The following is a 23372-nucleotide window of genomic DNA, read 5'->3' as shown; positions in this document are numbered from 1 at the left end:
CAGCCACCTGTTAATGGAAGTCATAAACTGACATAAAGGTCGGTGACATTTCCAAAAAACATGACTGCACTTGATGAGCCCGAACCAGCAGCATATTTATGAGAGCGTTGCATAAATTAACTCTTTAAAAATCTGACAGAAAACTGTTACCTTAGTTTCACAATACTGCAATTAAATATCTGAAGGATGCTAAATAAAACTGCAGGGAGTGATTTAAATACAGCGGGAGAGTGTGTAAAGTGAACGCAACGACAGCAGAGCAGAGAGCAGCGCGTGCGCCCATGTGGCACACACGGAGCTCCTCCTCCAACAGGAAGGCAAACACACCGACGTTTACAGGAGAGACACACTGCTCACAGGAACAAGCAACTGACCGACCAACTCGGTAAGGTAAGGTGTTTATCCAGCCGAGTGGTACTGTCAGACAAACTTACTCAACAGCGCAGCCACAATGGCAACACATGAAGTTTACTGTAGTTCACACGGCAGGGCGACACCTCCAAACTCAGAGCTCATACACCTGGGCGAGTTGATACAACCTGTAACATCGACTACAAGCTTATAAACTATATCTACGATACAGTGGCGTTAACATACCTGCAGGAACATGACATGCGTCGTGCTCAGTGTCAGATTAAAGTGACTCTGACAGGACAGAAAGCACACTGCAGTCTGTTGATTGGTCAATAGAGGACGGTCACTCTGCTCAGGGCTGAGTTGTGGCTGGTTTTGAAGCTCATGTAACCACTGTTCATACTGTGGAGAGTTATATTAGTAAACTGTAACTATAAGATGAAAGGATGTTTTGCTGCCTCTCACAGCAGCTGGAGTGAAAAAATAGCTTTATTCACTGGGCCGACAGCTGGCGACTTTTTAAGGTGGAACATTAACTTGTAATGTTACTCAATGTGTGAGGTAATGACGTGACTCAATCACCACACCCTGAATTTCACTGTGACAACTTTGACCATTACTTGATGACATACACTGTTAGTAAAGAGTGGAACTTCAAGCGTTTATATTAATTTCTGCTGGGTTATGTGACAACAACTCTGCCCACATTTAAGGGTACTGTTTGTGGTGGAAACACTAGGGTCTAGAAACCATGTCTGAAGGGTTAAGGCCAAAACACAAACAGCCGCCCCCATTATTTTCTATGTACAATCCCACACCGGCCGCGGCACTTTACGCTATTGTCCTATTTTTCCAGCGTCGCCACCCTTGAAAAAGCGCTATTTTGTACTTCCCAGCCTAGCGGACTGGAGTGTGCAATAGAAATCCGGTTGACGCCCCGCAGTGCGACGTTTTTTGTGTGCGTTGGGGGCGGCACTTGACTCGCGTCAATGACGCCGCAGTCATATGATGCCACTGGTGTGTTTTGGCCTTTACTTTCAGTTCCAAAGGTACCATACTAAAAGTGTTTGGTGGAAACAGGGCTTTAGTGTTTGCATCAGCCAGTAAAGCTTCCTTCATGCTTGGCACACAGAAGTTTCAGTTGGTTGCAATCTGCAACCTCACCACTAGATGCCTCTAAATCTTACACTTTGATGTGAATTGAAGACGTTAAAGTAAGCATAATCCAACTAAAATTCACTAGACAAGATTTAAACCAACCCAGTTTTCACCCGATCCCCTGATCTTGAAAATCTGAAGTAAAATCTCCAAGTTTTGATTTGATTTTGGATTTAAAAAAAAAAAAAAAAGGGATTCAAAAATATATATTTCTGTAGTTCAGTTTTGTCTATTTACTTGGACTCTTTTTGTTTTTTATTTCCAGACTTTAAAGATATGACTTGGCAGTGGCATTTAAAGGTCCAGTGTGTAGGATTTTGGGGTATCTATTAGGAAAAATGGCATATGATATTAAAAGCTCTGTTTTCATTAATTTATAATCACCTGAAAATAGCTACCCCAGGTACCCCCAGTTACCCCTAGTGGTGTGCACGGGGGACTGCCCCCCCTTGTGGCCCAATTGTTGAAAAACGCACGCTAATGTGCCCTCCTGGTTGGCAAAACACACTAAACTGCCTTCTTGGGTGGAAAAAACACACTAAACTCCAGAAGACTATTAGGACCAAGAAATACTATGAAACAGTACTGTTGCAATGACTTCTATGTTGGGCCCTTTTTTGATATATTGAGCCAGAACTATATCTCACAGAACCAGTTTGGATTATCTGGTGCTAATATGGTGTTAAAATGCACTAGAATACAGGAAATGGCATCTACTTAATTGAAAATGTTCTGGGGGACCCCCTCAAGGATTCATTTCCTTCATACATCCATGTCTCTGTGTGTTCTTCACAGTCCAGTGTTGTATCTACACAGTTCTTGTGGATGCTGATCCTAACTACAAACTAACTTGAGTAGTCTGTATAGTTAGTCTGTTTTAAGGCTATATAATGTGCCATTTGTATAACATATAAACATGTCTAAAGTGCCCTCGAAAACACGCAGAACTTCGCGCCCTCTTCAGTGGCGAGAATGTGCTGTATGTGCCCTTTATTTTCTTTTTGCCCCTGCCCTTCAAAAAGTCTGTGCACGCCACTGGTTACCCCAATATGAGCCATTTATGTTGACATAAGGAGTGGGTCCTCTCCCAGGCCGTGTTGGTTGACAGTAGCCTGAAAATGGACAAATCAGACACTCTAGATAGGGACTTTCATGTTTTTGAGGTGGCCAACATAATTCTCGTACACTCTTGGCGAACAAGAGGAGTTTCAGTTCTGCAACCATACTGCGAAATGCCATTAAATCCTAAACACTAGTACTGTAATGTATTTTACATGCAGATGCAACTATTCTGATGCATTTTTAATCTGTGTGATCCACTCTCTAATAACTACTGCTTACAATATTTGTAAACCACCTAAAAATGTCCACATGTCATTTTTCTCCAGTGATGTGGGCTGAAAAATTGGGGAAACAGTTGGGCCACCCGACACAATCAGTGGGAGGGTGGCTGGTGAGTAGGTTGCTCGTAGCACGCAACCGGGTCCTTGAGGAGAATGCTGTGCAGCTGTGCCGGATCCAACCTGATGACACAGTGCTGGAGCTGGGTCATGGCCCGGGTCTGGGTCTGAAGTCAGCCGCCAAACTGCTCACAGAGCCCACAGGCCACCTCATAGGGGTGGATTACTCAGCGTACATGCATAAGGTGAAGTATAAATACTGACAGAAAGGAATAAAGCTTTTGAATGAAGTTTTTATTATCACACGCATGTCTTGAAATCTGTAACCAAAAGGGTGTCTTAATGGACAAAGCACAGGACACAGTAACAAGTCTCTAGTCTGGGACAAGTTGCATTTGAAGCTGGAACATTACTCACTTTTAGAATAGAGGAATATTTCTTTTTCTTCTCTTACAGGAGGCAAGTGAGCGAATGAAGGACCTTGTGGCCAGTGGGAAAGTGACCCTGCATCACTGTGATGTAGCAGCAATGCCTCTGGAAGACAACACTGTGGATAAAGTCTTTCACTGTAACTGCTACTACTTCTGGCCTGACCTCAGGAAGGGAGCCTCAGAAATACACCGGGTAATGAAACCAGGTAGGATATGAGGTTTTACAGTAAGACAGACTTTATTTTCAAAGCACATTCAAATGTAATTCTTCTTTTCTGTCTTGTACCCACACAGGAGGCCTGATGGTGACCACACTGAAGCTGTCTAATGTGGCTGCTTTGGCAGCAAAGCGAGTGATGCCAGGGGAGAACTGGCGCCCAGAGGCCTACATGACAGCTCTGAGAGACTCTGGGTTCACTGATGTCAGGATGGAGGACAGACAGCTGAAATACATTTCTTTTCAAGCTATCTATGCCACTGCCTCAAAATGAGATTCAAACTGCACACTGCAAGTGAGAGATTTTGTGTCTTCGACCCTACTGATGTGATTGTGAGTTTTTGTGAGATTGAGTGTATTTCTGACCCTCGACTCTCCTTTCTGTGGCAGATTTCAAATGACTAAATGAAAACATATCAAACACAGAAATTCCGTTTCATGAAATACACTTTGTTATTTGCATTGATTGTTTTATATGGTGACATGCTGGGGCACCGAAAAGGGGGGGGGGGGAGGAGAAGGATTCTCGGGGCCTATGATTAAGAGGGGCCCAGAGAGGCCCCTAATAAAATTATAATACTGACAAAAAATAATATGACACTAAGTTATTAACTAACTTATAATCACAAATATATTTTATTTACAATGTACTGGTAACAATAACTTCATTTGTTTTGGAAACATCAACGCCCCCTCCCCCTCGATTTACGTAAAATGGTTCAGTCCGACTGGATCAGCTGCAGTGTGCTGGTTATTTGTCACAGACAGTGGGTAAGGAGGCGGAGACGGCAATATGCCTCAAAAATCAGGTAGCCAAAAACAGAAAGAAAGGAAGCTAAGAAAGGAGAAAGAAGCAAAGGGTCGACAGTATTTCACCCAGTATTTCAAAAAGCAAGGTGGGTTTGTTAGTGGTTCATGTGGTGGAAAATTATGGAATATTAACTTTGTCCGTGGTATGTGAGATAGCTCACGTTTCTCCCCATGTTAGCTCATATTTCTGAAGAAAACTGGATTTTTACATTCCACTGTTTTAGTTAAATAATCAATACAGTCAAACGTTTTGCAAGCTGCTCATATCCAATCAGTTGACCTCCCCTCTGTCAAAATGATGCCTCATTCCGAACAGATACGTCAAGTGCAGCAGCAGCAGCAGCAGCTGTCTGTCAGCCTATTCCTGCCCCTGAACCAGTACCCCCACATGAGGAAGGAGGTGAGCAGCTGTGTGTTGAATTAATAATAATGATAAACTTTATTACAGACTCAAATGTCAGATAAGAACAAAAAACAATACACACAAAAGATATAAAAAATGAATCTATTATTATGGAAAAGATTAATTAAAATAAATGAAATAAAAATCGTTCTGAACAATTTTTATGGTTTAACTTTTTTGTTTTGTTAAAATTCAGCTATCACTGAAATAGAAGAATTGCAGTAGGAACAGAGGAGAAACTTTATGGTGTGTGCAGCAGACTGGGTGACTGCTCTCAATCCAATCAGAGAAATGTTTACATATTCTGGAAATCAGAAGATTAAATAGATTTAACGACCATATAGCCTCATATATGTATTTTTTCACCCCAAATCCAATGACACCACCTGTGAGTCTACAGTTCTGGAGATAAATTAGACCTTCTTTTTTCACAAATATGGGAATGATAGTCAAAAATACCATCAAAATGCATAGTTTTATGTAAAATAGCATCAAAAATTTTCGCCCGCCTCCCGGCTGGCTGTGTTGGTAGCCCAGTAAAAAAATTTTTCATGGGGCCCAAAATCCCTGGCAGCGCCCCTGCCTGTGAATGACCATCCAGTTGAGTTCAAGATTGATACTGGAATGTCTCAGCGTACATTCAACAGCCTACCCCAAAAGCCCCGCCTAGTCAGGACCAGACCCAGCCCAGGCGGAGAGGTAAAATGCATTGGCAAATTCCTGGCAGTCAGCCAGTATAAAAAGCAAAAATACTCATATTGGGTAACAGTCATCCATGGACAGTTCACACAGAACTTATTGGGGAAAAGTGTTGCTAGGAGAATGGGTCTCATTGCAAGAGTTGGAGCAGTCAACACAGCAGAGTTCAGCGACATATTCGGGGACATAGGGCTCATGAACTGTGATCCAGTTAAGATTGAGTTAAAGGCGGATGCAGAGCCCTACGTCACAGCAACACCCCGCCATGTGCCATTTCCTCTCCTCCCCAAGGTTGAAACTGAGCTAAAGAGGATGCTAGCTTTGGGCATCATTTAAGAGGTAACTGAACCCACTGACTGGTGCGCACCTATGGTGCCAGTAGCTAAAAAGAACTCAGAGGCCGTCAGAGTGTGTGTCGACCTCAAATGCTTGAACAAAGCGGTCAAGCATGAAAGATACATGCTGCCCATGCTGGACGACATCTAGGGCTGGGTGATCATACGATCTCAATTCGGGATCGCGATAAAATTTTGATCAATCTCAATTATCAGCATGGGACATTTTGAATCGATATCATATGGCAAAAGTAAGCACAACAACAGCATATCAGAGTCTGCCGGCTACCATATGCCATGCAGGCAGGATACGCCCACTTCTCATTGTAAGCGTGGCCACAGTTGTGACGGGAGGTAAACAGAGAGAGAAGTTGGAAAAGGAGAAAAAATGAGTGACACTGAAGTCGAGGACGGCAAAAATAATGCAGAATGTGAAAGCGACATCACTATATCATCCGGAACCGAAGATATTGTTGAAAAAAAGAGATAATGCGATGTCAGTTGTGTTGAAGTGGTTTGGGTTTGAGTTTACATATGGCTAAGGGAAAAAAACAACCGTAAACTAACAGCATGATTAATGTTGCGTTCAAGGTCCCCCCAAAAAACGGGAGGAAAATAGGCAGAATATTCGAATTTTTTTTTCTCAATCGAATCCCGTGCCATCAAACAAAGCTTCGAAGCTTCAAATTTTTTGGGTCAGCCCTAAATCCCACATGCAAGGGGCTAGCCATAAGGTTTTTGTTTTCAGCAAGTTGGCCTTGAATAGCTGATGTTGAGCTGTAGAGCTGTGTTACTCGTTATGACCTGCCTTTGGTTTAATTTATTCTTTCAAGCTTTATTCCTTCTCATCTTATCTGAGTTCTGTTGTATGTTTGTGCTCTATAGATTTAATTGCATACTACAGCTGTTTAGTAAGTTAAAGATGTGTTGCTGCTAACGAAAGCCTGAAGTGGGGATGAGGTCTTAAGGTTTTTGGAAGGTCTTAAAAAAGTCTTAAAAAGGTATTGAAATTAACCTCAGGATTCCTGCGTATACCCTGTAAAAACATTTTGTTTTCAATATTGGAAAAGCATATTATTTAGTGTTTTATGTTATTAAACTTTTATTGTTAAGTTTCAGTGAATCTCTTGTTTCTTCAAGCTCCAATCAGGATGCTCCCCGAGCTGGCAGAATCAGCAAAAACTACATATCGTGATAAAAATCGAGATCGATCAATAGGAAAAAATATATCGTGATAACATTTTTTGCCATATCGCCCAGCCCTACGACATCACACCAAAGCTAGCTGGAGCTAAAGTATTCTCCACGCTGGACACGTCAAGCGGCTTCTGGCAGATCGCCCTAGACCCTGGTAGCTGGAAGCTGACTACATTTATCACACTGATGGGCAGGTTTTGTTTCCGCCACCTGTCTTTCGGGATCTCTTCAGCTCCAGAAATTTTTCAGAGACTGATGTCTGACTTGCTAAAAGACCACGAGGGGGTCGTGGTCGTCATGGACGATGTGCTAGTGTATGGGTCAAGTGAGGAGGAGCACGACCAACACTTGGAGACGGTCCTGTGGACTATAAAGCAGTCCGGCCTTAAACTAAAAAGGTCAAAGTGTCACTTCAACAAGACGGAGCTGCCCTATTTTGGACACATCATAAGTGCAGGAGGCATAAAGCCTGACACTAGCAAAGTCAGGGCTATTACGGAGATGCCCAGACCAACTAATGTCGGAGAGTTATGTCAGATGCTGGGCTTCATCAATTATGTGGGGAAGTTTCTCCCTGGTCTCTCCACCATGCTTTACCCACTCAATGAACTGCTCAAAAAGAAGAGTGAGTGGTCATGGGGCGAACTACAGGACCAAGCGCTGGAAAAAGCCAAAGCCAGGCTCTCATCAGCACCTGCACTCGCCTATTATGACTCCAGCCGGCGGACTGTTGCGGACAGTGCAGATGCAAGCAGTTGTGGTCTGGGGGCTGCGCTGCTGCAAGACCACAATGGTGAGCTGATTCCAGTCGCTTTCTGCTGACGCACTCTTAACAGAGACTGAGAAACGATACTCTCAGATTGAGAAAGAGTCCCTGGCGGCTGTGTGGGCCTGTGAGCGGTTCACGCAGTACGTAAAGGGAATGGATAGTTTTCTCCTCCAGACAGATCACAAACCACTGGTACCGCTGATCAATGAATACGATCTGGACAAAGCGCCACTGTGGTGCCAGAAACTGTTAATGCGCCTCATGAGGTTCAATGTGACAGCTATACACATGCCTGGGAAACAGTTAATTGTAGCTGACATGTTGTCCGGAAGTCCCTTGAGCCATGGAGCAGAGCCGGATATGGAGCAAGATGTGGTGGTGTACGTCAGTGCAGTAGTGACAAACAAATCAATCTCATCAGAAAGGCTCAATGAAATACGAGAGACCACTAAGAATGACTCAGACCTTCAGACTGTCATTAAGAGCATCCGGACAGCCACATTTCAGTCCTCACATGCCTTCTATACTGCGAGAAATCACCTCTCTGAAGCGGATAGACTAGTCCTTTACCAGGACCGAATAGTTATTCCAGCACCGCTGAGAGCCAAGGTGCTGAAACAAATCCACGATGGCCACCAGGGGTTAACAAAGTGCTGCGAGAGAGCTAAAATGTCAGTCTGGTGGCCAGGTATTAGCAGCGACATAGAACAGCCGGTGATGCAGTGCAACTTCTGTATCGAACACAAACCAAAATAAAGAAGGAAGCCCCTCATCACCTCGCCCCTGCCAGAAGGACCCTGGCAGAGGATTGCTGCACGCCTGTGTGAGCTGCGCGGGAAAAGTTATCTGATTGTGTTCGACTACTATTCCGAAATGGCTCATCTCACATCCACGTCAACCTTACAGGTCATCAACAGACTTAAAAGCATATTCGCCAGGTGGGGGATACCACTGGAGATTATCAGTGATAACGCCATGCAGTTTGCCTCAGCAGAGTTCAAAGACTTCAGCAAAGAATATGGGTTCACCCATGCAACCTCCAGTCCCCACTACCCTCAGGTGAACGGGGCAGCCGAAAGAGCAGTTCAGACTGCCAAAAGGATTCTCGACCAGCCTGACCCGTCGCTAGCCCGGATGAGCTACCGGGTGACGCCCATCGCCGCAACAGGGGCCAGCCCAGCTCACCTTATGATGGGACGACAGATTCGCATGGCTGTGCCGATGTTGGGGAAGAAACTACAGGCAGATCCTGTCAGCCGGGCCCAAGTTCTGCTGAAAGATAGTAGGGCTAAAAGAGCATATGAACATTTCTATAATCGCAGGCACTCTGCCCGCCCACTGCCAACACTGCATCCAGGACAGGCCATCAGAGTGAGGCTGGATGGGGAAAAAGGATGGAAGACCCCTGCCGAGGTGGTCGGACAATCTGCGGAACCACAATCCTACCTCATCAAGATGGTTTCAGACAGAATGATGCGTCGTAACAGGAAAACACCTACAGGCAGTTCCAGAGTGCATTGGCCCTGCTGACCAGCTGCACTGGTCGGGAGGACGCCCTACACAGCCAGCAAACAGTCCCCACTCTGAGCAGGCCGCCACGGACGTCACACCACCCCTGCGCCTGCCACCCACAGAGACTGCACGGGAGACTCCCCTGCAGCCCTCCTCTTCCCAGGGGATAACCAGACTGACCGCAAGGGGTCGTGAGGTTAGACTGCCTCTCAGGTACAGAGAGACTGAGTGACTTTATTGTTAACTTCAACTTGGTGAGTTGAAAGTGGAATAAGGGACACTTGTTCATTTTGAATGCACTTTAATTTGTTCTGTTTGAGTTATGCCCCAGTGAGGGAAGGTGAAGTTTATAGCACCAGGAAGACCTCTTAAATGAGAAAGACAGTTGAGCTCAGATCTAGTTTTAAGTATTCATATTTGATGTTTAAGTAATGCTATGAAAGAGTTAAATGTTTGGCATAAGCTTACATAATTGTTTTGTGTTTGTTTACTAAAAGAGGGAGATGTGATGACATTTGTTAAATACAGTCAGCCCACCACAGTTGAGGGGTAATGACATCACGGGAAGGGACTGTGTTATTATAAGCCATAAGGTGAATGCAGTTATTGTTTCATCTCGTTCCGACATCTGGGGACTACACGATCTTTACTTCATAAAAAAGATCGATACATGTTCATTTAATCAGCGGGAGTTCGTAGCTCATAACCCCGCAAGAGTCCTGTGAGGTCGTAATTCGGCACTTGTTCCGTGGTGGCACTGCTGTCATGTGATTGCGCTACACCAATAAGGTACCCGCATTTCGTGTCGCCATGGTCTCATTCAGCAGAGGAAAACAGACCCTGAAATCCTCAAAAGTGAGCAGAAATGAGCTGAAACAGTGCTATTCACATCACCGTGTCCATGAAACACGATGAGACAAATTCGTTATCACAAGAAAACAATCGTTATATCGAGATAGCGAAATAATAAGTTGTTATCACGAGATAACAGTGCACTAAATAAATAAATAAATACATGGCCATTCTTGGATTCCGTACTGGACAGCTGTCTATGTAGGCAAATAATACGTCGGTTATGCCCAGGTATTGAATCAAATGTGTTTTAAGACATTTTTTCTTGGTTCACCTTATTGTCTATTTGTCTCATTGTGTTTCATGGACACGGCGATGTGAATGGCCGTGGCCATGGCGACACAAAATGCGGGTACCTTATTGGTGTAGCGCGATCACGTGACGGCCGTGCCACCACTCGCATACCAAATCTCATTACGCTCAGGCGGAACAGATCTTTACGCTCAGACGGAACAAGTGCCGAATTACGACCCCGATCACAGGACTCTTGCGGTGTTATGAGCTATGAACTCCCGCTGATTAGCTGAACATATATCGATCTTTTTTATTAAGTAAAGATTGTGTAGTCCCCAGATGTCGGAGCGGATATCAGTTTCTGTGAGACTTTTTCTGATTCACCTTACAGCCTATTACTTTGCTGAATGAATATAACGGTATGCCTCGTGTTGCAAGAGCTGTTCAAACTGAAATAAAACTTGGAGTTAACACAACCTACAAGCGTGTGTGATTAACGTGACAAAGTCCTTCACTGTAACCACTACTACTTCTGGCCTGACCTCAGGAAGGGAGCCACAGAGATACACCGGGTAATGAAACCAGGTAGGACATGAGGTTTTACAGTAGACAGACTATATTTTCAAGGCACATTTGGTGATTTACTAACTCACTCATATTTATTTTAGCACAAACTGTCTTTTAGTCATTCTTTTCTGCACAAATGTAATTCTTCTTTTCTGTCTTGTACCCACCCAGGAGGCCTGATGGTGACCACACTGAGGCTGTCTAACATGGCTGCTTTGGCAGCAAAGCAAGTGATGCCAGGGGAGAACTGGCGCCCGGAGGCCTACATGACAGCTCTGAGAGACTCTGGCTGATGTCAGGATGGAGGACAGACAGCTGAAATACATTTCTTTTTGCAGACTGAAATCAAACTAAGAGACTGTATATCTTCTATCCTACCTTTGTGACAGTGAGGTTTTGTATGATTACATTAAATTTTCAAGTTTCACCTTGTGAAGATAGGAATGTTATAACTGCAGTTATAAACAAATACATGAATAGCAATTTCTCACCATAAGCACTATCAGTTCGCCTCAATGGTAGAATCTTACCATACATGCTGAACATTTTACATTAGTTATATCAATGAAAGATGTAGTGATAATAATACACACTGGGCACAGTACACTTTCATGTTGTTACTGGACTGGGAGGACACAAATGCATATGTTGTAAAATCTACACCTATGCTTCAGATTGCATGTACTGAAAACAGGAGTAACCTGTTAGTGGAAATCCTAAGCTGACATAAAGGGCGGTGACATTTCCATGACTGCACTTGATGAGCCCGAACCAGCAGCATACTTATGAGAGCGTTGCATAAATTAACTCTTTTAAAAGTCTGAGAGAAAGCTGTTGCCTTAGTTTCACAATGCAGTTAAATATCTGAAGGAGAAATTCTGGGAGTGAGTGATTTAAATACAGCGGGAGATTGTGTGAAGTGACCGAGAGGAAGACAAACACACCGACGCTTGTGTTTACAGGAGAGACACACTGCTCACAGGAACAAGCAACTGACCGACCAACTCGGTAAGGTAAGGTGTTTATCCAGCCGAGTGGTACTGTCAGACAAACTTACTCAACAGCGCAGCCACAATGGCAACACATGAAGTTTACTGTAGTTCACACGGCAGAGTGACGCCTCCAAACTCAGAGCTCATACACCTGGGCGAGTTGATACAACCTGTAACATCGACTACAAGCTTATAAAGTTTATCTACGATACAGTGGCGTTAACATACCTGCAGGAACATGACATGCGTCGTGCTCAGTGTCAGATTAAAGTGACTCTGACAGGACAGAGGGCTCGGCCAGGTACACAGGTACATTCCTTCGTGCTGGCATGCTGCAAGGGAATGAAAGTGCTCAAAGTAGGAGCCACAGTAAGGTATATCTTATTCTTATTTGTTTTAAATCTGCACAATTCTGAGTATTAAGTATAACAATAATAATGATACAATACAATTTACAGGAGTCTACTCACAATCTACAAGTAGTTTATCAGAAAGTGTTGTTTTACTATCAGTCATACAGAAGATTAAACATTTACTTAAAGGTCCAGTGTGTAAGATTTAGGGGCATCTACTGGCAGAGATGGTAACATTATGGTAATATTTTTCCGCTAATAATCACCAGTAAATAACATCATCACCTTAAGCCCTGTTTCCACCGAGCAGTACGGTTCAGTTCAGTTCGATACCTTTTTTCCGTTTCCACTGTGAGAAGTTGTGGATGGTACCAATGGAACTGTTTAGTACCATTCCCATTTTTGGTCCCCCCTCTGTTGGGGTACCTAGCACACAGATCTGGTACTAAAAGGTGGAGCTGTGAACACTGCAGTCTGTTGATTGGTCAATAGAGGACAGTCACTCTGCTCAGGGCTGAGTTGTGGCTGGTTTTGAGGCTCATGTAACCACTGTTCATACTGTGGAGTTATATTAGTAAACTGTAACTATAAGATGAAAGGATGTTTTGCTGCCTCTCACAGCAGCTGGAGTCAAAAAAAAATAACTTAATTCAATGGGCCGACTGCTCGGAACTTTTAAGGTGGAACATTAACTTGTAATGTTACTCAATGTGTGAGGTAATGACGTGAATCAATCACCACACCTTGCATTTCACTGTGACAACTTTGACCATTACTTTAGTTTTTATGACATACACTGTTAGTAAAGAGTGGAACTTAAAGCAGTTATATTAATTTCTGCTGGGTTATGTGAACTGCATATATTCTAATCCTCACTATGAGGGAAAAAAGCGTCACAGAGTGTCAAGCAGTGTCATTCCTGTGGGCTCAGGCAACACAAAACCCCTGAGCTTGCCTGAGAAGGACTAAATGCACAAACCCACTATTTTAAACGTCCCATGGAGAGAGACTGCAGTCTGTTTTATTTTGTTCTGAAAATGTCAGAGTGCAGCCTCGTTCTGTGGACGATAAACGAGGTGCAGACTTCCATCTGTGTCACCAGTAATGAGGAAATACAGTGAGTGCTGGACTGAGCAGTGAGTGACAACAACTCTGCCCACATTTAAGGGTACTGTTTGCGGTGGAAACACTAGGGTCTAGGAACTATGTCTGAAGGATTACTGTCGGTTCCAAAGGTACCATACTGAAAGTGTTTGGTGGAAACAGGGCTTTAGTGTTTGCATCAGCCAGTAAAGCTTCCTTCATGCTTGGCACACAGAAGTTTCAGTTGGTTGCAATCTGCAACCTCACCACTAGATGCCTCTAAATCTTACACTTTGATGTGAAGTGAAGAAGTTAAAGTAAACGTAGTCCCCACTAAAATTCACTAGACAAGATTTAAACCAACCCAGTTTTCACCCGATCCCCTGATCTTGAAGTATCTGGAGTAGGCTACTTGAAAATCTGACATAAAATCTCCAAGTTTTGATTTGATTTTGGATTGAAAAAAAAAATGATTTGAAAATATATATTTCTGCAGTTCAGTTTTGTTTATTAAATAGAAGAAAATGGACTCTTTTTGCAGAGGTTTTTTATGTCAGGACTTTAAAGATATGACTTGGCAGTGGCATTTAAAGGTCCAATGTGTAGGATTTGGAGGCGTCTATTGGCAAAAATAGTATGTAATATGAAAAGCTCTGTTTTCATTCATTTCGTTTATCATCACCTGAAAATAGGAATTATTTAATTTACGTTTCCCTCGTATGAGCCATTTATGTTGGTCGCCAGTAGCCCGAAATGGACAAATCAGACACTCTAGATAGGAACTTTCATGTTTTCGAGGTGGCCAACATAATTCTCGTACACTCTTGGCGAACAAGAGGAGTTTCAGTTCTGCAGCCATACTGTGAGATGCCATTAAATCCTAAACACTAGTACTGTAATGTATTTTACATGCAGATGCAACTATTCTGATGCATTTTTAATCTGTGTGAGCCACTCTCTAATAACTACTGCTTACAATATTTGTAAACCACCTAAAAATGTCAACATGTCATTTTTCTCCAGTGATGTGGGCTGAAAGATTGGTGAAACAGTTGGGCCACCCGACACGGTCAGTGGGAGGGTGGCTGATGAGTAGGTTGTTCGTAGTGCGCAACCGGGTCCTTGAGGAGAATGCTGTGCAGCTGTGCCGGATCCAACCTGATGACACAGTGCTGGAGCTGGGTCATGGCCTGGGTCTGGGTCTGAAGTCAGCCGCCAAACTGCTCACAGAGCCCACAGGCCACCTCATAGGGGTGGATTACTCAGCGTACATGCATAAGGTGAAGTATAAATACTGACAGAAAGGAATAAAGCTTTTGAATGAAGTTTTTATTATCACACGCATGTCTTGAAATCTGTAACCAAAAGGGTGTCTTAATGGACAAAGCACAGGACACAGTAACAAGCCTCTGCCTGCCTAAACTAGCTGAGCTGTAAGATTCTCTGTAAAGGACTAGTCTGGGACAAAGTTGCATTTGAAGCTGGAACATTACTCACTTTTAGAATAGAGGAATATTTCTCTTTTTCTTCTCTTACAGGAGGCAAGTGAGCGAATGAAGGACCTTGTGGCCAGTGGGAAAGTGACCCTGCATCACTGTGATGTAGCAGCAATGCCTCTGGAAGACAACACTGTGGATAAAGTCTTTCACTGTAACTGCTACTACTTCTGGCCTGACCTCAGGAAGGGAGCCTCAGAAATACACCGGGTAATGAAACCAGGTAGGATATGAGGTTTTACAGTAAGACAGACTTTATTTTCAAAGCACATTCAAATGTAATTCTTCTTTTCTGTCTTGTACCCACCCAGGAGGCCTGATGGTGACCACACTGAGGCTGTCTAGCGTGGCTGCTTTGGCAGCAAAGCGAGTGATGCCAGGGGAGAACTGGCGCCCGGAGGCCTACATGACAGCTCTGAGAGACTCTGGGTTCACTGATGTCAGGATGGAGGACAGACAGCTGAAATACATTTCTTTTCAAGCTATCTATGCCACTGCCTCAAAATGAGATTCAAACTGCACACTGCAAGTGAGAGATTTTGTGTCTTCGACCCTACTGATGTGATTGTGAGTTTTTGTGAGATTGAGTGTATTTCTGACCCTCGACTCTCCTTTCTGTGGCAGATTTCAAATGACTAAATGAAAACATATCAAACACAGAAATTCCATTCAATGAAATACACAATGTTATTTGCATTAATTGTTTTATATGGTGACATGAACTGACCGTGCATGCTTGTACATTAAAATCTACAGAAAACAAAGTGAAGAGATATGTTCCAGTCTTGCCCAACAGAGGGCAGCATAGAACTGCCAGTGCTTATTGGGAAAGCACTGTCAGTGTTTTCATGAGATGGTTCGAGGGAGTTCAGTCTTTTTAAGCAGACGCACCATCAGTGCCAAAATGAACTGTCCATAGCGTTGGGGCAGAACTGTGGATGACAGACAGTCTTTAACATTAAAATAGTTTTCTTTTGGCCAGCTGGCCAGAGGAACACTATTGCTGAGTGTACATTTAGTTACATCTGTAGGACTGCAGCCTACTTAAGGAGGCTGAACTTTGAGGGATCTACCTAACAGAATTCTCAGTGGGCCTTAATGTTGACGGCTAAGATAATTAGCATTAGCTAGCATTAACTTACAGTTTGTTTTTTCCTCCAAGTATCCCACTGCTGGTAATTTCTGTCTGAGAGCTGCTGACTCACTGGGCTGTCTGCCTTCACTGGACTGGGTCCATACACTGCCACTGTCACTAAAGTATCAACTAACCATATAAGATAAGATAAAACTTAATTTATCCGGGGGGGAAATCTTGCTGCAAAAGAAATGTATGCATTGTATAAATATACAATATGCTATATATTGCACACACAAAATAAAATAAAATACAAAATTGGATTAAATTTAAGTTAAAGTTTTTAAAAAATTAAAAAAGTTAGCTGAAAAGTAGGCTACAAATACTGGTGCAATGCATTTCCAAACAACTAGCAATGAATATGTTGTATATACTTAGGTGTGAATGTAGTGTTACAGATGTACATATTTAGGTCTACAGCAGGCATGTCCAAATGATTGTCGCATGTCACTTGTGGCTCGCAGAAGGATTTTCCCCCGACTTGTTTTTAAAAATATATGTGGCCCGCTACACAAAGTTAGTTAATCAACCAAGATCCATCCATTTTCATCCACTCATCTGGGGCCAGGTTGTGGGGACAGCAGGCCAAGCAAAGCACTCCAGAAGTCCCTCTCCCCAGCAACGCTTTCCAGCTCCTGCTGGGGGACCCCAAGGCGTTCCCAGGCCAGATTACATAATGTGATCCCTCATGTTCTGGGTCTAACCAGGGGCCTCCTACCAGTGGGACATGCCCGGAACACCTCTAATGGGAGGCACCTGGGAGACTGACCCCTTTCAACGCGATGGAGCAGTGGCTCTACTCCGAGCTCCCTCCAGAGCTCCAATGAAGATCACTTTACAAATTTTCCATCCACCTCACATTGGCAGGACTATCAAACAGTTTGTAGACATGCAACAAGTAGGAACTTTGCAGGAGGAACTAATGTGTCCTCATAAACAGACACTAAACATGCAAAGAAACAGTTGCATGGCAGCAGACATTTCCTGCTAGGTAGCAGACTTGAACACAGCAAAGAAGCGGGAATTCGACAGGAAGGGCCGCTGCTTTCAGGAGCAGTGGAAAGTTGAATACTTTTTCATTGAAAGATGTAACAGTTGCATTTGTTTCATTTGTATTAGATTGTTTCGTGTTTTGTCTTTTTTAATAAAGAAAGGACGGCAGAGTAGACACCTGCACACCAATACAACTGGGCTGGACAGCCACAAAAAAGGTTCACAGGCTGAGATCAATGCAAACAAACAAAAAAAAAAGTTGATTTATTTAGAACATCCGTGCACAAAAAGTCGGGTGCTCAAAAGGCAAAAAATAATTTAAAATAAGTGACGTTGTTTTTACTCACTTTTTTTAAAATTATTTTAATTAAGAGGTCAGGCCTGATAGGGTGGTGGTGTGCACAGACTCATCAGCTGTTTTGGAAAGCATACAGTCAGCAACAACTGGCAGAGACGATGTACTCATTGAACTCTTTCATTGCTTACAAAGACTTCACAGAGGTGGTATAGATAGATAGTTTTGTTTGGTGCCGACTAACTAGCAAAAGGGGCATTACAAAAAGAAACAATAGTACCACTTGGAAAATGAGAAGGAAGAAGAAGAAAGGAAGGGAATGTCACAAAATACAAAATTACTCATAACAAAGATATATAAAAAAGGAACAGAAGAGAGGAAGTCATCATAACAAAACAAAGAATAGATCACACAGCCTTAAATGGCACCATGTATGTAGTGGGGAAAAGAAACAGTGACAGGTGTGGGAGTGGGATTTGAGAGGCAAATGAGGTGAACTAATATGATGTTATACACACTTGTACGGTAGGTGGCGGTGTGCACTGGAGAGTCGTTTGCGTCCCGCCAATAAACTGAGAGAAGAAGAAGAGTGAACGCGGGCGGTGTTGGTGACGCAGGAAGAGGGAAATCCAAAACAGAGCTCGCCTCGCATCTCCGTCAGCTGGAAGTGAAGAAGTGAAGTTGAGCCCTGACAGCGGTTGTAAAGTGGAAGGCAGTTGTTAAAGCGGGAGAAAAGTAAGTAATTGTGATTTAGTATCGAGTAAACAACATCTTATTTCGACTACTGTGTGTCTTTTACACTTACAAAAACAGACAAAGATGTTTTTGTAGCCACGTCAATTAGCAGGCTAACAACGGTAGCTTGGAGTTAACGTTAGCATCACCATAACATTATCTGAACTCTCAGAGCTAACTGGCGTTTAGGTATTAAGCGAGTGGATATTTTCTGGCTGGGTTACTTTACCCTCCGCCCAGCAGGATGCAGAGGGCTTCCCGTTTGAAGCGTGAACTTCAGATGCTGAGCACCGAGCCACCTCCCGGGATAACATGCTGGCAGACTGAGGAGAGGATAGACGACCTCCGGGCACGTAAGTATTCACAGCCTGTAATGCTGCAGTTGTACTCAGCAACATGTCACATGCAGACAGGTGACAAACTAAAGGAAAACCCTGAATAAATGAGTGGAGAAACTACGAATGCAGCTTACTGAGACACTTCAATCAATCAATCCATCAATCAATCAATCCATCAATCAACCATTGTTTACTGAGTTCACATTCAGAGGGCTAGACAGATACAAAAATGTAATAGCAATGGCAATAAAGTGATGATAAAAGTCCATACAAACAATTACGTAGCAGCAGTGTCTATTAAGAATTATAAACTAATAAAAAACAGTAAAAAGACAAAAAAAAGTCAAATAATAAGAATACAGTCTGCCATACATAACAACAACAACAACAATAAAAACAGTAATATGTACAATATCATGTGTTATTGTGTGCTAACCAAAGCAGGAACACTATATAACAGCCATATCATCTAGCATACGCTTGAAATGACTTAATGCCTTTAATTTGTCACCCATGTGTATATTGCAAGCTAAATGACTGTTTTATCTTTCTGATAATTAATTTTTTTCTTCCTCTGGTTCACAGAGATAGTGGGCGGAACCGGGACGCCATATGAAGGTGGACTCTTCTCCTTGGAGATCAAGGTCCCAGAGAGGTACATTTTCCCTAAGCTTTAACACTGACATTAGGGCTGGGTACTCTTTAAAAATTACAATACCAGTACCATTACCAGCATCCAGAAAGTGATACTAATACCAGTAGAGTACTTTGTTTGATGTATTTCTATACTTAATACTCCATTATGTAAATGGAAGCATTTCAGGTACATAAAATGCCACCACTACTCCTCTCTATCTAAATGATTTATACACACATTTGTTTGACAGTGATTTACATTTGAGCAGCACATCACAAGGCTTGTGCAGTCATCTCAATTTTTAAAACTCAAGGGACAATTTTACACACTTTCATCTCTTTACATCTGGATTACTGCAGCCACTGTTTTTCTTGCCTGAATTTTAACTAGAATCAGATCAGTTTAGTTTCAGCCCCTTTCCACTGGCTCCCAGTAAGTTAAAAAAAAAAATAGATTTTAAGATTTTACTGATCACATTTATGGCTCTCCCAGTTATATCTCTCACATCTTGGTATCGTACACTGCACGCCGGTATGAACTTTGAGATCAGGCAGAGGTCTCCTGTGTGTTCCAAAGGCCCTCCTGAAAACTGAAGTTGACAGAGCGTTTTCAGTCAGGACCCTGGGGCTCTGGAACAATCTGCCCGAATAAATCAGGTGCACTGAGTCTGTGATCTCTTTTATGTTCCTTTTTCTTTTAAGCATACTTTGATCAGAGAGTCTTACCTGATTTTACTTGAGCTGTCTTTTGTTTCCTTGGTTTTACACATTGACTTGTTTTCTTTTAAAACCTGTTGATTTTATGACTTGTATGTCTTGTGAAGCACACTGTAATGCTGTTTTTGAAAAGTGCTTTATAAAGCGACACAATTATTACTACTGTTATTTTGAAAGTGTTTAAAGTATTAAAATATTTGTTGTATAACTGTACAAACCACTAAGTCAAATACATTGCACATCTTTACCACATCACAGACTGAATGAGACAGGTTGTAGCTGCTGCAGTCATGGGCCAATCACGAGTCACATTATAACGAGGAGCGCTTGTGGTGATTGGCTGCGAGAAAAACTGTAGAAGTTGTCTTTTTTTCTAGATCTGGGTAAAAAGGATTGAATGCAGGTATCTTCTGACTTAATACATTTTGACACTACTTGTACTGGATTACTTCAGTTAATACTTTAAAGGTTTTAAGTACTGATACCCAGCCCTAATTGATATGTTCCCTCTCTCTCGTTTCATTGTCATAAACACTTACTGCAGTGTAGTAGGACTGACCTGCTGTTTTCTTCTCGCAGGTACCCATTTGAACCTCCCAAAATGCGATTCTTGACCCCCATCTACCACCCAAACATTGACAACTCAGGACGTATCTGCCATGATGCCCTCAAACTCCCACCAAAGGTTGTCACAGACTTCCCAACAAAAAAAGTTATTTATGGTCTGCATCCGTCGTCTGGTTTTGTTTGTCTGCTGTCAGATTTTAATTATTATCTTCTATTATTCAGGGTGCCTGGAAGCCATCCCTAAACATCTCCACAGTCCTCACCTCCATTCAGCTCCTCATGGCTGAGCCCAATCCAGACGACCCGCTCATGGCTGATATAGTGAGTCACACATAATCTTGCATTCAAAGATCTCATACGCTCATACATCTGTTACAGTAGCAAAGCTTTGATACACATTCACACTGCGGGCGATTTCTTTGCTTTTGTGAATATTTTAATACAAATAATTTCAACAGAGCTTTTGCAAAAACTTTTGACATTACAGTGGCTGAGACCTAAATAACACTGCTTAAAATTTGCACCTGGAAAAGAAGTAAATACTCTTTCTAGTATGCATTTTAATACAGGCAGAGGTTTTTTTTTTCTCTCAATGCCAGAATAACTTGTTACTTGTCAGCTTGAGAAATCTTTACCTCTTGTCGCACAAAAAATACAGCCCCTTGCAGTCTAAAAATTGCATTAGAGAGCATTTCAATTCTGATACTGTGATCAATTTTGTATCTCTGGCGTATACGCATGTAAAGAGACGCTTACATTTTTTGAATGCAGTCATCAGAGTTCAAATACAACAAACAGCTGTTCATGGAGAAGGCCAGGAAGTGGACAGAAGAACATGCTGTTCAGAAGAACACGGTAAGTCTCTCTGATCTAACGGTGAAGCAGTTGTAACTTACTGTCGTTCACGACTAAAACAGTTCACCTCTTTAACCTTTTTAATTTCATCATGGACTGACTGACTTTGGGTAAGCTGCATTATTCTTAGTGGGTGACATGAGTATTTTGTCTGTTCGGGGTTCATACGCTGTATTGAAAAGTATGGAATCTGATTGTAGTCATTTTCAGGTCTGGATGATTATTAAAAACAGAGAAAAAAAAATTGTTTCCAGACTTTTGCCTCCGCAACTGCTTATCCCATTCAGGGTTGCAGGTGGGCTGGATTATATCCCAGCTGACGTTGGGCAAGAGGCGGGGTACACCCTGGACAGGACGCCAGACTATCACAGGGCTGACACATAAAGACAGACGACCATTCACACCTACAGGCAATAGAGTCACCAGTTAACCTGCATGTCTTTGGACTGTGGGAGGAAGCCAGAGAACCAAGAGAAAACCCCCACACACACGGGTAGAACATGCAAACTCCGCACAGAAGGGACCCACCCTGTGAGGGGACACTGCTAACTGCTGCACCACCAACACAGCCTCCTGTATCAGCCAGTGTCAACAACATGTTTTCCATTGTGTCAGAGAGTGCAGGCCAGAGGGAACGTGATGTCGTTGAAAGCGAGGCAAGAAGTATGGTGTGTGACAGCTTTGCCACAAATGCCTCACAGCCGTACCAAATCTGAACATCCAGAACAAACTAATTTAAAAGAAAATGCTGTAATATCTTTGAATATCATATATACATTGTTATGCAATGATGTTGTTATCAGGAATGTAAACAGTCTGTCCTTTATGCTTATGGAAACCATATCTTTATGGCTGTGTTCATCGTCGTCTCCATGGACACAGTAAATAAACAAGGCTGCACAAACGCCATAAAGCACTATTAATTAATTTGTTTCAACTAATTTTTGGTTCTTATTTATCAAAGAAACTTAAAAAATATGGGGGAAGTAATGACATAATATAATTTATTCAACATGTTAAGGTAAAATAAGATGAGTAAAAGTGGCACCAATCAGTTTACTTACTTCTCTGGGTTTGGTGGTAAATGATGTATGAGTTACGTTACCTGGCTACAGTCTTCTTGCAGTTATTTGGCAACATAATAACCTACATAGTCAGAATGTAACATACATGTTAACAGTTGGATTTTAAAACCATTTGTTAACATAATTAACAACTGATATGGTCTGAAGAATCTGTCATTGTATAAGCGCTGTGTAGTGGTATATTTTGCCCACAAGGTGGAGCTGTTTTACCTCCATAGAAAGGTTGTCTACTTATTTATTATTTACTTGCAACAAAGTGATGCAGACTGTTTGAGTTATGTTCAAACATTTAACTTCTCCAGGGTGTCTACAGGTCCTAAAAAACTCTTAAAATGTCTTAAGTTTTCTTAATATAAGGCCTCAAAAACTCTTAAATTGTCTTAAATTCAGATTTAAATATTTTCAGTCATATAACTACAAAAATTTCTCCAGCCTGAGCCCAGTGTTTACAGTCATTGACAGAAGGTTTTTTTTCTAACACATTAAACCTGTTGTCATACATATATAATGTGTATTTCCATTGCAGGGTTGGTTTTAAATTTCATATAAAGTGGTATTAAAAAAGGTCTTAAAGAGTCTTAAATTTAACTCGGTTACATCTGTAGACACCCTGTCCTCAGTTTTGAGACGTGGAGGAGCATATATGGACAATGCAGTCATTGGCTAAAATGTTTTGTGTCTCTCTTTGTTCAGGGAGTCGTGGAGAGCAACAAAGAAAATACTCCAGATCAGAATGTTTCATCCCGCAAACGGGAGGCTGGCAGTGCACAAACGGAGACAGAGGAGCCCGCAAAGAAAACCTGTGCCTAGTTTCAGTTTCACTTGAGCCACAGGACTCCCTTCTCTGACGCCACCATGCTTTATATGCCTGTCTATTTGTAAAGAGTTTAATTTTAAATTTTAATTTAGCACTGACGCCTTCTTACATTTACTTTGTATGCATTCTCCTTCTTAATCCAAAAATACCCACATATTCATATGTATAATGTTTGTTTTGTGTTGTGATATTAAATTGTATTTTAACTTAATGCCAACGTTCAGTTTTTTTTAATGTTTTGCATGAAATGCTTTTACTTCTCTTGTGTTGTGAAGGTGTGTTTCACAATAGATGGAATATACAGTATGAAGATAATTTTATTCAAACATATGCTTAC

General features: G+C 42.2%; 2 protein-coding genes across 12 annotated transcripts; both read left to right on the top strand.

Moving 5' to 3' along the window:
- The first annotated feature begins 118 nt into the window (after positions 1-118).
- Positions 119-17948, top strand: zgc:194242 (uncharacterized protein LOC100005854 homolog). 8 transcript variants are annotated; one of them, XR_007449737.1, is made up of 5 exons: positions 234-390; positions 2901-3157; positions 3369-3549; positions 3638-3893; positions 17815-17909. XR_007449737.1 is itself a non-coding variant. In XM_049582416.1 (5 exons), the coding sequence occupies exons 2-4, from the start codon at positions 2903-2905 to the stop codon at positions 3832-3834; spliced, it is 633 nt and encodes a 210-aa protein (XP_049438373.1). In that variant the 5' UTR covers positions 234-390; positions 2901-2902; the 3' UTR covers positions 3835-3855; positions 17815-17948. The 8 variants fall into 8 exon arrangements, 7 of the variants coding, with proteins under 7 accessions (XP_049438375.1, XP_049438377.1, XP_049438373.1 ...); XM_049582416.1 differs by having other exon boundaries at positions 3638-3855; positions 17815-17948; XM_049582415.1 differs by lacking the exon at positions 17815-17909 and adding an exon at positions 11110-11945 and having other exon boundaries at positions 3638-3855.
- ube2t (ubiquitin-conjugating enzyme E2T (putative)) lies at positions 17888-23362 on the top strand. 4 transcript variants are annotated; one of them, XM_049582421.1, is made up of 7 exons: positions 17888-18020; positions 18264-18373; positions 18944-19013; positions 20291-20396; positions 20501-20599; positions 21050-21133; positions 22912-23309. In XM_049582421.1, the coding sequence occupies exons 2-7, from the start codon at positions 18265-18267 to the stop codon at positions 23026-23028; spliced, it is 585 nt and encodes a 194-aa protein (XP_049438378.1). In that variant the 5' UTR covers positions 17888-18020; position 18264; the 3' UTR covers positions 23029-23309. The 4 variants fall into 4 exon arrangements, with proteins under 4 accessions (XP_049438378.1, XP_049438380.1, XP_049438379.1 ...); XM_049582423.1 differs by having other exon boundaries at positions 17899-18020; positions 18193-18373; positions 22912-23362; XM_049582422.1 differs by having other exon boundaries at positions 17914-18020; positions 18261-18373; positions 22912-23362.
- The last annotated feature ends 10 nt before the right edge of the window (positions 23363-23372 follow it).

Source organism: Epinephelus fuscoguttatus, linkage group LG7 (genome assembly GCF_011397635.1).
Source record: "Epinephelus fuscoguttatus linkage group LG7, E.fuscoguttatus.final_Chr_v1".
Taxonomy (NCBI): domain Eukaryota; kingdom Metazoa; phylum Chordata; class Actinopteri; order Perciformes; family Serranidae; genus Epinephelus; species Epinephelus fuscoguttatus.
The sequence above is the reverse complement of the archived record's forward strand: the minus strand, read 5'-3'. Positions and strand labels throughout refer to the sequence as shown.